The 15,726-nt window shown below is 42.4% G+C and overlaps 3 protein-coding genes across 3 annotated transcripts; 2 read left to right on the top strand and 1 right to left on the bottom strand.

The window, feature by feature from the left end:
- The first annotated feature begins 1,556 nt into the window (after positions 1–1,556).
- Positions 1,557–7,560, top strand: rheb (Ras homolog, mTORC1 binding). The gene is made up of 8 exons (XM_062405300.1): positions 1,557–1,879; positions 2,908–2,979; positions 4,235–4,302; positions 4,456–4,538; positions 4,634–4,690; positions 4,829–4,876; positions 5,283–5,364; positions 6,739–7,560. Exons 1-8 carry the CDS (start codon positions 1,828–1,830, stop codon positions 6,829–6,831), a joined length of 555 nt encoding a protein of 184 aa, XP_062261284.1. The 5' UTR covers positions 1,557–1,827; the 3' UTR covers positions 6,832–7,560.
- A 1,413-nt stretch (positions 7,561–8,973) lies between these two features.
- On the bottom strand, positions 8,974–10,629 carry ly97.3 (lymphocyte antigen 97, tandem duplicate 3). Its single transcript, XM_062404259.1, has 4 exons — positions 10,496–10,629; positions 10,085–10,156; positions 9,596–9,718; positions 8,974–9,255 (listed from the first exon to the last, which is right to left on the bottom strand). The coding sequence occupies exons 2-4, from the start codon at positions 10,131–10,133 to the stop codon at positions 9,137–9,139; spliced, it is 291 nt and encodes a 96-aa protein (XP_062260243.1). The 5' UTR covers positions 10,134–10,156; positions 10,496–10,629; the 3' UTR covers positions 8,974–9,136.
- Positions 10,630–12,478: 1,849 nt separating this feature from the next.
- Positions 12,479–15,094, top strand: LOC133968291 (gamma-crystallin N-A). Its single transcript, XM_062404258.1, has 4 exons — positions 12,479–12,653; positions 12,852–13,100; positions 13,421–13,566; positions 14,852–15,094. The coding sequence occupies exons 1-4, from the start codon at positions 12,633–12,635 to the stop codon at positions 14,985–14,987; spliced, it is 552 nt and encodes a 183-aa protein (XP_062260242.1). The 5' UTR covers positions 12,479–12,632; the 3' UTR covers positions 14,988–15,094.
- Positions 15,095–15,726: the final 632 nt, after the last annotated feature.

The raw sequence follows: 15,726 nt of genomic DNA, 5'->3' as shown, positions 1-15,726 counted from the left end.
ACACATTCTTCTTCTGTCACATGCCATTCATGCACTCTGCAGTTTGGGTGTTTACTGTCTTGACACTTTGGGAATGGAACCTACGACCTCCTGTTCGGTGGACGACCCGCTCTTCCCCCTGAGCACACAGCTGTTCTGTCATGAGACAATAATCAGAAGGTGGTGGTGTTTCAGGGAGTGAATAGAAAATGAGAGCGACCCCTGGTGCTTGAAGTTGGGGCCTTGTGTGAGATAATAAATGGTGTTGTGAGGACATCTAGTGGCCAAGTAAGAGAAGGAGCATCATGTAGTAGCTCTGTGGATACAATGATATTCCATATAAAGAAGACTTTTTATCGCAGCACATAATCTACAATTTGCTCACATGAAGACTTTAAGGCCGTCTTGGTAATGTTGACTGAATCTTTCTCCCAACCTGAATTTCACCGTTAATTCCCCAATAGCTGTACAATGATGAGGATCATGTGATGCAACAGCTAAGACCTGCTGATAAATGAAGTTTGTATAAAAAATGTGTTGTTAATCAACGACAGCTGTAAAATCAATGTAATGAAATATTGTCAAAGTATTTCACACATTGTATATTGATTTTTTTTTTTACATTTGTGTTCACATTAGCTTTACTGATGATTCTATTTTTGATTTCCCCTTTGCTGCTGGAACACAACTTTTTTTTGTGGAACTATTTATTTAAGTACTAATTTCCATTTCAATTCACCTACATTAGGTTACGTTATGTTAATTATGTTATATGATATTATGTAATATGATGTTAGGTTATGATATGTTATGAGGTTATGTTATATGATGTTATTCAATATGATGTTATGTTATGTTAAATTATGTTATGTTATATGATTTGTTATGTAATATGATGGTAGCTTATGTTTTGTTACATTATGTTATGTTATATGATATAATGTTGCATTATCTTACGGTAAGTTACATATGTTATGTTACATTATGTTATGTAACATTATGTTATGTTATGTTAACTATGTTATATAATGTTATTTAATATGATGGGATGTTATAGTATATGATGTTTTGTTATATTACCCGTTATATTATATTAATATATCGTGTTGCATTGTGTGGTATCAATTGTATTATATTATATTAAAGTACCATACAACTGCCCTAGTTAGATACACGTATCTTTCACCACAACTTGTTCACCACATTTGGTAGCCGTTTGTTTGGCTACTATATAGATTTAACTATTCAGTACTATAATAACCTCTATGACTATGATATATAACATTGAGATGTATATTGTGTGTATATATACACAGTGTGTATGTTTATCACATGATGTCCTCATCACTCCTGGATCTCTGCTCCCTGACCCTTAACACATGAGTGACATTGTTTCCATCCACCCAGCGCGTCATAATGCCTCCAACCGCCAATCACATTCCAGGAGCGTCGCACCGTTACTTGATGGACACCCTGCTCGTCCAATCCGAGCCTTACAACAGGCTCATACACACGCCCTCTCTCCGCGCACAGCCAATCACCGAGTGGCAGTAATTACTAATTCATTACATGGCAAAGGGGAGTGACGCAGTTGTTGTAGATCCACAGACGCTCCATGCTTTTTTTTTTGCCTCCTCTTCTCCATGACCTGAAATAACATTTTAATTTCTTCCGCCAGCCGCCGACGTCCCACATCCCAGTCGAGCCCAGAAGACACGATCGATTCCCGTCCCGGCATCATCTGGAGGCTGTGTATGTCCCAGCTGCGCGCCTCTTGAAATTTGGATGCCACTCCGGTTGGAGGCTGCGCTGCACCCCGAGGACTAGATGCGATAACCAGGACGAGACATGCCGCAGCCCAAATCACGAAAGATCGCCATCCTCGGATACAGATCCGTAGGTGAGTCCCGTGCACACGAGTTCACACCTTCACGTGCACCTCGGAGGCCTCGGATGAGACGCACCACAGCCTCAGCGGCCTCCCGGGTCCATGTAAGTCCCGTTATGAGGGCGGTCTACGCCTCCTATAATAAACTTAAATTATAGGGAGCAGGATGAACATCTGTGAGCGGCCCCAGGTGAGACACGGCCTCGCTGTTCCCGCTCCTCCGAAGCACATGTGGCCTCCCGTAATATCTGCAAGATATATCGATGAGCTATAATCGATACGTGTCTTATCAATGCCCCCCCCCCCAGGCTGCGCGAGTTTGGTGCCACGCTGCGTAAATCAAAAAAAGAGGCCCGATTTGACGCATTACTCTGCACTTTGTGTGATCCTATCTGTGACCAATGGAAGCGCAATGTGTCTGCGGTAAAAAGGGATGTTGAGGATGGCAAGATGGCACACACACACACACATCCACACACTCATACACAGACACACGCCACTGCTCAGCACTGCGACTGGAGGCCCATGCAGCCAGCAGCGTGCCAGCACTACCAGTAAACACCCATGTAGCCCAATACTCCCCATGGGCACGTGGATTGTGTCAATAACCTATGTAAACATCTCCCATGACTTCACTGTGAGGGGTTAGTGACCTTCTATAGGTGAGGTTCAGCTTTACTGGTATTGTAATTGAATATCTGTGTTATTCTTTTCTAATCAGCTGTCACTCATCTCTATCTATTATCTATTTATTGAATATTCACCTGAGCCTCTGATCATGATGGACTTACACTAAATTATTAACTATTTCTATACTCACAACTACTTTCCTTTCAACCCAAGGGTCAGTTTATCTTATAATAATAATTATTATTTCATATTGTTGTCAGGTTATCAGTCACAATCTTTATCCGGATTGATGGACTTATTCTAGTCACACTCGTATGAATCGTTTATTATTTTTCTTTTTAAATTCACAACCATTTTCGTACAACTGACGGCTAATTTGTGATGATTAATATTAATATTTTGTTTTGCAGGAAAGTCCTCTCTGACCATTCAGTTTGTGGAAGGCCAGTTCGTGGACTCGTATGACCCAACAATAGAAAACAGTAAGTGTGGAATGAGTGGGTTGTTACCTCTTCATACTTCAACACTCCTGTTCATCTCATGTTATGATCTGTGATCTTATGACTTTTCAAACTTCACATCTGTTCAAGATTAATGCTTTATTTCCTTAAATATGCATTTAGTTATATGCTATCGAAGCAGGTGGTCTTTGTTTAAAGGAAGTCGCCCCACCTCTGCTATGACACACAGCGAAATCCTGACTAATATGATATCATATATCATATCATCACGTTTTTTAACAATACTCTTTTGTTATGTGAATTCAATTTTTTTTACTTGTAATTAAGAATCGAAACTTTGTTTAAAATATAGAAAACAGTGATTCAGTTATGAAAATAGTTGATATCATTGATGAATCATTCAACTCTTAAACAGTATCACAATATAATTCTGACATAATTATTACATAATTGCATCGCCTTCGCATTCTGCACCACGACAACTCTCTGACATGATTTCCCTGAGAGATAATAATAAAGATATGACTTGTTACCCCAGGGGGGGGGGTTGTAATGTTCCCTCAGAACCAAAGTGTCCAAACACAACAGCAGCTGATGTCCCCACCCCCCAACTGAGGAACTTCTCCTCAGAGAAACTTTCCAGAAATCAGCTGGTGAATAACGTGTGGTGGAAATTAAATCCTGCTTCTATGACTGGACATCATTGACTTAGAGAGGGGGTGGGGGGGGGGGCTGTGCTTAGAGGAACCTTAACCAGTATCTCTGTACTGGAGGGGAGAACACACAGTGATCCATCAACTCTCTTCAACACACATCTTCCCAGACACTCTGGAGATTTGAGTCCAAACTCACCCGCAGGCTGTTTCTCTTCTTTTTTTTTCCCCGGCGTGTTTACTCACATCATCACCCTGCGTTTCCTCGAAATGTGTGAGGTCCTGTCTCCATCTATAAATAATCCTCTGATGGTGGACATAAAGTGAGGTATCAGCATTATCTACGAGGAGCCCGAGGGCGCAGCTATCGCTCAGGCCCCGCTGTAGATACTATAACCCATCTCCAGGCAGATATCGACATCCCTGCACCGAATGAACCCAGTGGTCCCAGGCCTTCCAACATGGATCCATAACAGGGTTGAGTCTTGGATGTCTCGGGATCTGCAGACTGGAAACATGCAGTAAATTAGACACAGTCGGCTGTTTAGGCTTCGGATCGTCCTGTTATTTATTTTTTTAAATTGCTCTCCCATCCATTTAAATTTCTATTTTCCTGTTTGCAGCGTTTACCAAAATGATCACGATAAACGGACAGGAGTACCATCTGCAGCTGGTGGACACAGCAGGACAGGTATGATGCAGTGGTTTCTCTATTACCCCCTGAGTACTTTATGGATTTCTACATTTAAAAAAAATGTGATGTTATTTCAAAGTCTGACCGCTGCCTCCTTCTCTCTCTCTCTCTCTCTCTCTCTCTCTCTCTCTCTCTCCGTCTCCCCTGTAGGATGAATACTCCATCTTCCCACAGACTTACTCCATAGATATCAATGGATACATTCTGGTCTATTCCGTTACGTCTAATAAAAGGTATCGTTCCACATCATGCTTTCAAAGAGAAACTCATTCTGCGAGTTGAGGTGGAATGTGTCAAATAGAGTAAATACTCTGCTTGTGTCTTCCAGCTTTGAAGTCGTACAAGTTATCCACGAAAAACTGTTGGACATGGTGGGAAAGGTTCAGTGAGTATCACCTATGCATTCTGGGACATACTTTGTGTATAATTATTCAGATTGTATACTATATATACTATGTTGTATAGTGTGTTTGACAAAAAGAGGTAAAATGACATTGTGCCGTTTATTTTCCCTGGAATGCAGAGTACCAATTATGCTCGTTGGGAACAAGAATGACCTACATATGGAGCGGTATGTAACACACATGTAAACTGTGCATTAGATCCACTACACACATCAGAGAGATATATAGGTTTACATATACAGTGTGTGTTTAAATGGGTCACAGCACTTACAGTGTAAATCATTACTTCGGTTCAGTTTCTCATTATTCTAGTGGCAGAAATGCAAAACTGAAAAAATAAACCATTGGAAAATGAAGTGCAGATGTTAATATTTGCTTTACACACACAAATAAAGAGTAGTACTCGAAGCTGGCCAGTGACAAACATGTCTCAGTGTGTTGTGTAGTCCCTCAAACACGGCAGATCCAGGACCAGGCCAACAGAATCCTTTATCAGAGCAGAATTCACAGGGATGAAACTCTGTGCAGCAGCTTCATGGAAACAAATATCAGTGTTTTATTTTCTTTCTTTAGAGTAATCAGTTGTGAAGAGGGAAAAGCATTAGCTGAATCCTGGAACGCGGCCTTCATGGAGTCCTCAGCTAAAGAGAACCAGGTAAGAGCCGAGGCTGTACAGATGATCTTAATATTAATCAAAACATTAACATTTTCACTTTGTCAATTTCCGGAGAGAAGGTTTGGACCTGTCGACCGGCCGGGGGGGTGGTCTTTTTTTTTTTGTGGAGTTTGCATGTTCCCTGTGTGCTTGACTGAGTTTCCTCTTGCAGTCTCATTACATTCAGGTCAGGTTGACTGGCTCGCTAAATTACCTGTAGGTGTGAAAAGGTCTGTGATTGGCTGCCATCCCCCCCCCTCCAGACGTCATCCTGGGTCGGCTCCTGTCCCCCCGTGACCCTCTCAAGGCCGAGCACACTCGTCTGTGTCCACTTGAGGCTTTCCTGCTTCGGTCTGCCTGACGTTCATGTCGTCATCCGCCCATGTTCATGTGTTCATGTGTTCATGTTTTCATGTTCCTGGACCCTACGCAGATGTTGAATCAGGCCAGACTGTGTGAGACTGCATGATGGACTGTTCGCAAAGCAAGTGCACTGACTCTGCACGCTCCAGATAACAAAATGGATTCTTGTTTCTGCGGTGAAACAGTTCTTTAGTTCACTAAGTGCTGCTAAGTGCTTCTTACCGTAGTGCACGTCCCACAGGTGCTTGCAAGGAGGTTGAGGTGCTGGGTTGGTGCAGCTCATGTTGCTCGTGCTTTGGACAAAAACATTTTCCTGGAAGTGATGATGCTTAGAATAACAGACCACTTTGGACCCTCAGTCATGGTATGGATGGAAAGTAGTGCTCTATGGATACATGATGGATGGATGGAATTGGACATCCAGTTGTTGATTGATAAATGTGTCATGTGACTGGTTTGACTAAGGCCTTGGTCTCAACATCTTCACACACACACACACACACACACACACACACACACACACACACACACACACACACACACACAGTTTTGTGACGTCCACTGTGGCTCTGAATAGATTTGTACCACAATATGTTAGTGTTATTCTAAAGTTTGAAATGCTGCCCCCAAGTGGCCAGAAAGACAGCTCTAACAATTATATGATAGCACCACAGCCTCATAGGAACCTCCTCTGACCAATGTGAGCTACTATTCAACAACAATCTCACCACATGTGCATGAGGAATCCATTTGTAAAACCCTTTTTCCATTTCCTGGTGGATTTATTTCCCTTTGCAGTGAAGTTTCAGGAAGTCAGTTAATCGGCTTCAAATCAAGTTACTAAGCAGCTCGGCTGTGTTCCAACACCAGCAAAGGAAACAACGGCATCTCTGTTGTCTAGGGAAAAACAGCGACACATGGTTGGACGTATGTGTTTATTGCTGGAAAAATTCAATTTGGTGTGACCCAGACATGTGACAGCATCTTGTGTGCCTCTTGTTCTCTTCCCAGACGGCCGTGGAAGTTTTCCGGAGGATGATCCTGGAGGCAGAGAAGATGGAGGGCGGCGTGCAGCCAGGAAAAACCTCCTGCTCCATGATGTAGAGCCGCCCAATCAACACACAGGACACTGCACTGGGATATCCCGTTACTTGAAGGCTAGCTGCCAGTTCTCCTCCACCTCAGCTGACTGCACCCCCCCCAGAGTCCTAAATATCTAATACTTTCTATTTATGGCTCTGAATCCACTGTTATTTATCAATATTGACCCCCCCCCCCCCCCCCTTGTCATCCTTGTTTTTCTTCATGTGTTTGATAAAAAAAGAGTGGTGGTTCCCTTGTCTTATATTTACCCACAATCCACCCCTTCTCCATTTCTGTGTTGGGCACTGGTGCAACAAACACACAGAGCTTCATTTGGCTGTATCAGAAAAAAAGGAAAATAGTTTTCCTGTGCGGAGAAGTGACGAGAACCGCAAACCGGGGCCAGACACAGTGTGCGCTTGATTTATCTGAGCCTCTCATTAGTTTAAACAAATCAAGGTGGGAGAAGGGGGGGGGGTTATGTCATGTCTGCCATGCAAATGCTCTGAGAATGGTTTAGTAAACACAGACGTTTCTTCTGATACATCACCAAGCTCCAAGGTCCCTCCTTTAAAACGGCTCTTTTTCTACTTCATCTCCACCTCTCTGTCCCTCAATTTGTTTTCTTAGCAGTTACTGTCTGCCCCCCCCCCCCAAAAAAAAAGATCTGCATCCATTTTCTAATGTTGAAAATGTTGTACAAATGTTTTTGATTGTAATCATTAAAGCAAAAAGTGGTTATGTAAAGCAGGCCTGAGTGGGGATCGTTCGTTCTGGCTGACGACTGTGATGTTGAAGAGAATTCAGTAGATAAACGATATTAAAGGTCTTAAATAAATTGTTGTGCAATAAAGAAAAAACACGAGCTGCTGTATGAAAACAGAAAATCATTACAGTAAAGCACAAAGAACCACAAGGTGAAATGAATAAAACTAAACATTCTTATTAAATCCAACCATGCCGGACCAAATAGCACAAATTCAGTTATCAGTCCCCTACAGGAGCCGGATCCTTCTCATAAAGCTCAGTGAATTATTTCCCCAGGATATGTATGTAAAAGTAAAATAAATACCCTATCCCCCGCAATGCTAAAGTTAAATTCTGGATCCATCCCTTCGCCAAAAGTTCACAGGCTCTTTCTTGGCCCGTGTCCCATCCCTCCAGAGTTTCTCAGAAATCTGCTCGGTAGTTTCTGCGTAACCCTGCAGAGAAACCAGTAGCAACGGACTGGGATTAAAACGTAACCTCTTTGGCAGCGGTAACTACAAACATTCACCCATGTGTGTCAATCCATGCAGGATGTAAGTTTGCAGGAGTCAACAGCCCAGACTTCAGTAAAATGTTTAACTCTGATTTTTTGTGAGCCCTCAGTAAAGTAACATGGAGAATAAATGTGATTTCTGTAGAAGCAGGAAGAGTTTTACTAACTCTCCACACTGCAAATGGCCATGGGAGCTTCTGTCTGAGAGATCTCCAGTCTTCACTTCGGGCTCTCGACTCCAGAAATGACCAAGAAGGAACAAATCCACATCCTCAGAACCTCAGCACAGCCCTCTAACATGGACCTAAGTGGTTGAATGGCGTTAAAGCATTACATCTGTATGTTGGAGGATTGAACCAGCAACCTTGAAACTTCCAAACAGTCTTCCACCACCTGAAGCGTTTGATCACTTCCCTGATGTGTGTCTTCTAAAATCAGGAGGCATAAGGATCAAACCAACAACTTAAAAACTTCCAACCACTCCTCCGACAAACATGAGCTTACTGTAAACAGACACTCGTCCAATATTTATTTGAACCTTTGAATGTTTGCTCTAGGTGTTGGAATCACTTCAACAACTTTTTGACCCGACCCATTAACTGTGTTTTTCTTCGTGTCTGTCCTTTGTAAGTCAACAGTCATAAAGTTAACTGAGGATTGAACTGACAACATCCAAATCTTAAAGTTGGCCAGTGAGACATGAGAACTCTTTTACTGAGAACCTTTGAGTTTCTCATATAAATCAAACCCCCGATGTTCTGTAAACAAGCAGACGTCATTTTTACTGCTTAGAATTTACAGCTATTTTTAGGATCATGTTGGGTAGATTTTCAGGTCTTACTGACATGTTATGGCAGTTAAAACAGAAATGTTCAAACAAAAGAACGAGCGCAGGCACACGCTGGAATCCAAACACCTTTATTTGCCGGGGTGATCGAGTTCACATTGTTTTTATTATCGTCTTATTTTAGCTGTAAGTAGCCGTTTGCTTTCAGAGACGTGCTCTGCCGAGGTCCTCGGGGATGAAAAAGCTTCTCCGATACATCGTAGCGCTCTTTGAGTTCTTTATGCCGGATTGTCAAAGGTGTTGCACAAGTCATCACCGCAGCACTTTATGTCGATGTAGGCATTCATCTTCAGCATCTCGCAGTCTGACAGAGCCATGCATTTCTGGTAATATCCGTCTGAGAAGGTAAAACAGAGACAAGAGCCGTGAAGCTTTCGCTATGTGGGAGGCAACTCGCTGTAGTAGAGGCAATGGGTTTCCACATCTTTGCAGGACTCACATACATTTAAATACTCAATCAACCTTGTGTGATACTGTTCAAGATATCTTAAGGAAATTACTTCTTGATTTACCTCAATACTGTTTTTTCAAAAGTCCATACAATCAAGTTAAATCCCCAGCGTTGCCCTTTGGCCTGTACTTTTGGTGCTAAAGGTTTTTCTTTAACTAAACTATGATTCACTGCAGAGCTTATATGTTCCACTGTGGGTTATGTGTCGTGTTGTTGAGGAACTCACGTGGAGCTCTGAGGAACCTTGCGGCAGAGCAGCCGTCCTTCCCCGGTTTGCAGGTCTCCACGGAGAGCTCGCAGCTTTCTCCGGCCCGCTTGGGGACACACCGGTGGCAGTTCAGGGCCTCACCTGGGAACAGAAACGGCAAGAACATTGTTCAGTCATTGTTGTTTTTTTTACCTCGGGCCTCACTGACTCATTCAGCGCTGTCACAACGTGGCCTGGTTTTTGTTCGACCCGGGAATCGCACATAAAGGGAGGATGGAGGACGAACGCATGCAGGAATTCACTGAGCTCCCAGCGGCCGCCGGTGAATCGGTGGTTTTTTTCACATGCAGTAATTACTTTCTCAGATAAGTCGCTGCGGCTGCAAAGTGAAAATAATTGCGTTAGATTGTCAGACAGGTCGGCTGTGATGGAAGAGAAAGCTCCAGCTCCCTGTTGCACGGCAGCAGAGCTGGTGTTTGCTCAGTGGAGAATCAGCGACAGACTCACCGGCTGTAAACAGCAAGGCGACGGTTAGAGCCAAGACCAGCAGCTTCATTGTTCTTCTTCGACAATGCAACGCTAGGAGAGATAAAGCACAGGTTTGACAATGCATTATGTCATGTACTTTGAGTATACTTCGTTTCGAGGCATGGGTTCTATTGTATAAGGTTTAAATAGAAGATAGAACCTTTCTTTTTAGAGGAATTAACCCTATACATTTTGAGGAATGATTGATGTTAAATCTAAAGTTGAAACAAACTGAGCTGACAATGACGATATAGACATTTGACCCCAAATATATATTTTTAAATTCTAGCTCGTACTGATTTTATATGGATTTCAAGAAAAGCAGCTCAAAAGGTAAAACACACAAAATAAGATTCCAAATGAGAGAAACGTAGTTTTATAAGTACATACCAGAGGGATTTGTTAAGTCTATCTTGGTTTCTGCCAGTGAATGAGATGCATTCAAAGATGTCTCCTCTTTTTATACCTGTTCATACTCTGTCCTGTCATGGCAACGTCCCATTAAGCGGCATATCTCTGTTAAGTCATATTTACTTAGCACTTCCCTCGCCTTCAGCACACTGCGTTCAGGGGGTAAAGTCTCCCAATGTTCTGATTCCTGCATTATGCAACACTCGTCCACCCTTTGTCCACCATTATACATCATCTCAGAGGCCTTTGTCAATATCAATGTATGCTTCTGTCACAGACTCAAATACAGATTTACACTAGTGGGATGTGTACCTTAAGAGGACAAGAGGATATTAGTCAGAGGTACAGTATGTTTGCTCCAGGTGGATTATGTCTGACCCAGATGAGGTGTAATACCTTTGGCTTAGTGGTCTTCAACCCACATCCTCCCCGTGAATAGACTCGATGAATACAGTGCAGAGTCTGGAGCGACTTGAAGCAGCACTTGAACGTGAAGGAAACGCTGCGACACTCGCCGGCTGTGTGGTGCTCAAGGAAATACTTCTAATTCTAACGATGCACAAAAGACTCAAATAATTTTTTCTTCGGTGAAGAGGAAGTACTTCCTCCATTCACCTTCACTCAAGTCCATACAGAGAATTAATCAAATCCAAGATGACTGACTGAAAAACACGAGCTAGAATCAAATGAAGTTATTAAGAATCTGTATTTAAAAACCTATGCCTCCTGCGTATAGGCTGGATGACTTCTCAGGTGGATCTCCTTTAATAATTAAAACCCCAAAGATGCTAACATGCGTCTTTATAGAGGAATTCATCTCTATTTAATCTCTTAGTTATAGGAACAGATTTAAAATGTTCAATAGAGACAAACTGTGGTGAAACACGGGGATATTGACTTTTCATATCGATTGGTAGGGAACATATTTCAAGAGACACAGTGCAAAGGTTAACTGGAAAATACACAGTAGAGCTTTACAACAGAAATAAGATTACATTTTATATAAAGCCTCCTGCGTGCGGTGAATACCTCGTCAGGAGTCATTCCTTTAAATAATCTGATGAAAAAATAAATAAACATCAAACCACCAAAGACAGGAATTGAATGTAAGGATTTGAAATGTAGTCTAAACAAACTCTGAGCTGTGATACTCGCATTTCGAATTGATTGGTAATATATTAACCATATTTTGCTGCAAAGGTTAAACACACATTCACCAAATTAACGAGTGGCTGATTGAAAAGTACATGAGAGAAAAATCTAATTAAGAAGCTATTTTTAAAACCTAAAGCCTCCTGTGTGGGCCATGTGATTTATTTAAACACCACTCATGGGTTTGAATCAAAGCTTTCATATAAAACACAATCTGTAAAAATCTCTTTTCAAATCGCTCTTTTCAAGTTTTGTGTTCAACGTCTGCTGAACAACAGGGAATTGTCGCTTTGCACCTGAACGACAGGTTTTGATTTTGTATCCTGCTCCACCGGCTGAACTTTAAATCTTCTGCTAGTTGTTGTTGTGACCGAGTCTCCTCCCAGATTTCCATGAGTCCTTTTTCTAAGCTCACTCGTCTCTGGATCATAAGCAACAGAGAGGAAACCAAAAAAAGAAAAAAGCTCGGAGGGGAAGCTGGATTTTTGGACTATGACGCCACCGGCTGCCATTTTAGCGAGAAAGGAACAATGACCCCCCCGCCTCCAAACACACACACTGACTGTTTCTATACTTTCCCTTTTTATTTACTCTGGGTCACAAACGTCCTTTGGCCCGCCTGTGTGCGTTACCTTTTGCCCTCCGTGTTGTGTTTTCCTCTGGACACGACCCACATATTACAGTGCAGCTCCAGCTCGGTGCGGCCCAATCAAAGCAAAATCCCCCCCCCCCCCCCCCGCTCCATTGTTTCCCCCGTCAGGAGCCAAAGTCCAATATCAGCAGTGGCACATGTAAGAGAAAGTGCCCATGTGGCAAAACGTCTAAACCCCCCATTGTTGCGCTTTTGTTGCGGCGGCCTCGCGATACCACCGCGCTCCGGGTCGCCCATATATATCTGGGTGTCCAATTTTTTTTTTCTATTCTTATACTGTGTGACTTGTTTGGAAGAGCTATCAGGGGGAAAATGTCTCAGTACTCAGGAAAGGTGAGTATCTCTGAAGTCTGTGTACTGAACGTGTTTCCCAAACTAAGGTCAATTAAGAAAAGTGGTAATTTAGTCGAGCCTCAGATGGAATGGGGCATTTTTGTGAGATTTCTTTTTGTGTAACTGCAGCTCAGTGTTTCTCTTTGCATCAATTACCAATTGTAATCGTCAGTGTTTTTGGGGGAAACAAAAAAACAGATCGTGTTCTACGAGGGGAAATGTTTCACCGGGCGGAAACTGGAGGTCTGCGGGGACTGCGACAACTTCCAGGACCGAGGCTTCATGAACAGGGTGAACTCTGTCCGTGTGGAGAGCGGGGCCTTCATCTGCTTTGACCACCCGGACTTCAAGGGTCAGCAGTACATCCTGGAGCACGGAGAGTACCCGGAGTTCCAGCGCTGGAATGCCCACAACGATCACATGGGCTCCTGCAAGCCAATCAGGATGGTAAGAAAGAAAAAGCATGGCAGACAAATCAAAGTCAGACCAGTGATGCAGGAAATGATTCTGGCAGCACAGACTCATATTGGCTTCTCTTATCTTGTAAAGAAAGAAAGAAAGAAGAAGAATTTGGTTCACCTACGACAAACCGTGGGCTGCATACGTTTACCCTCATTCACTTATACATTAACCTTTAGATCTCTATAGGTTTAAGTGCCTGATGCACACAACGGGAAGGCCTTGGTTCTTTGCTGTGAGGTGAAGTCGAACACTGTTTCATGACTGAGCACTCTGGCATGCCATTCTCTCCCCCCCCCCCCCCCCAGCACGGAGAGCACTACAGGATGGAGCTGTTCGATGGAGACAACTTCGGTGGCCAGTGCGTGGAGCTGTGCGAGGACTGTCCATTTCTGCAGGCGCGAGGCCTGAGCAAGAAGTGCATCAACTCTCTGAAGGTCTACGGAGACGGAGCGTACGTATCCCTGCAGAGAGTGGTTTGATTTAAGACGGAATACTTGGGTTCAGTTTGTCTTCACTGATGGATGCACTTGTTAGGGGGTGGGGGGGATTATCTATTGTTATAATATTTGTTTAAAAGTCCGGTCACGCAAATTGCAAAAGCCATATTTTCTAACATCCCTCTGTTGTTATTTAACCAAGCAGATAGTTTCATTTGTCGAGAATATGTACAAAAAATCCAGCTGTGAGGAAAATGATTTTGTCTGTGGTGCTCTGGGCATTGGGAATTATTACTGTTGATTACTTTTTTAGATGAGAGTAGCCAGCAGGGGAGACGATTGGTGACATGAAACACGAGTCCCTGTAACAAAGTCCAATCCAATCAGGATTCCATGATTCCATGGTCACAGATATTTAACAGAAAGTGTCACTAAACTCACTCTCAGCAGTTTTAATACCCGAATAAAAGAAGTAGTCGTTAGTAGTGGTTCCACTCAAAACTATTCACAGTGAGTTCTGTGGATTGGAGTATCACAGTAGCCTTTTTTTAAATGATTTTTGGGATATTAGAAATTATTGTGAGAAACTACCGTAATATATGATATGTACACAAAGACATTCACTGCATACAAACTCCCTTCACTGGTGTATATTCAGAACATAGGACGCTACACAAATACCTCTCCAAATAACTGAGGGCAAGATGAACAGAGCTCTGTTGAATAAAATATTAGGAGCGATAAAAGGGGATTTGTTTCTGTTTGAAATACAAATCCTTTTTCAGCAGAAATCTTGCCCTGAAGGTTAAGAATGAAAATGTGTGAAAAGAAAGTATTGTTTTTAGAGATTTAAACCATGAACATCACTTTAGATGTATATACAAGGGCCTGATACATGTTGATACTTATTGAATAATATATATAAAATGTGAAGGTTCTCGATTCTATTTAATTTGCTACACGAAGGAAGAAACATATTTTTTTTAAACCCAATTTTACTGTATCTACTCTGGCTATAGCTAATTGATATAATCTGGCAAGTATGACGTATTAAGCGAGTATTTCTAGTGTATATCAAGTAAGTATTAGTAAGTGTAAAGAAGTATTTGGCCATGTCCAACACAAATGACCGCCCTTGTGAATGTAATTTTAGTTTGGTAGAATCCTGTCAGAAATATGATAGAAACCAATGCCCTTTAAAATGTTCTCATGTCCAAGCTTTACTATATATATATTTTTAAATACACGTTGCCTTGACTTTGTACACACTAAATATTGCATATATTTTATTCCTAACAGCTGGGTGCTGTACGAGGAGCCCAACTACCGCGGCCGCATGTACATCGTGGAGCGAGGAAACTACTGCACCCACATGGAGTGGCAGGCGGAGAACCCCAACATCCAGTCTCTCCGCAGGGTGGCCAACTACTTCTGAAACCTTCCCCCCGTCACACGACCACGTGACCGGAGGACACACACTGTCACTAACTCCCCCTGACTCTGTGGGGCTGGAAAATAATAAAAAAGATGGAAGAAAATGTTCGCCATTGCTTGTTGTTTTTATTTTTGTACTGATTGACTTAAAAAAAAAAAGGCCTAAATAAAAGGAGTGATCCTACAATTTCTCCAATCTTATTTCCCCTTCTTTTCCTCCTTTTCTTTAATACTCGCTCAGTGTGAGACTCCAAACCTAACCATCAGATCTCAGTGGAGAAACGGCCGCAGGCTATGATTCTTGTAATTGCTTTCTATTATGCACCATAAGTACAGAACCTTTAAGTGCCCGTGCCTTTCCTCATACTAATGGATCCATTACCAGGTTATATGAGGGATTCTGGATCCCTCTGAGAACAGATGATCAAATAGATAGATGGGCATTTTATTTATCCAGGAGGTAAATTAAAATGTTGTGATTGTAAAAAGAAAAAATAAACTTGTGGCCCACTAAGCAACAAAACATAACGGCATAATTAAAAATCAAAACGCAGCCACACAGCCTTTTAACACACAGACACACACGCACACAGCCTTGTACTGATACATGTTGGGCAGTGAACAATAGAAAGTGTGTATTTCTTCTACATGTACTGGGGATAAATCAAGGGGGTAAAGACAGATATTGCACAGGTGTGGGGGGGGGGAGCCTCGGGGAGCTCTGCTACCACCTAGTGTCA

Source organism: Platichthys flesus, chromosome 14, assembly GCF_949316205.1.
Source record: "Platichthys flesus chromosome 14, fPlaFle2.1, whole genome shotgun sequence".
Classification (NCBI taxonomy): domain Eukaryota; kingdom Metazoa; phylum Chordata; class Actinopteri; order Pleuronectiformes; family Pleuronectidae; genus Platichthys; species Platichthys flesus.
The sequence above is the reverse complement of the archived record's forward strand: the minus strand, read 5'-3'. Positions and strand labels throughout refer to the sequence as shown.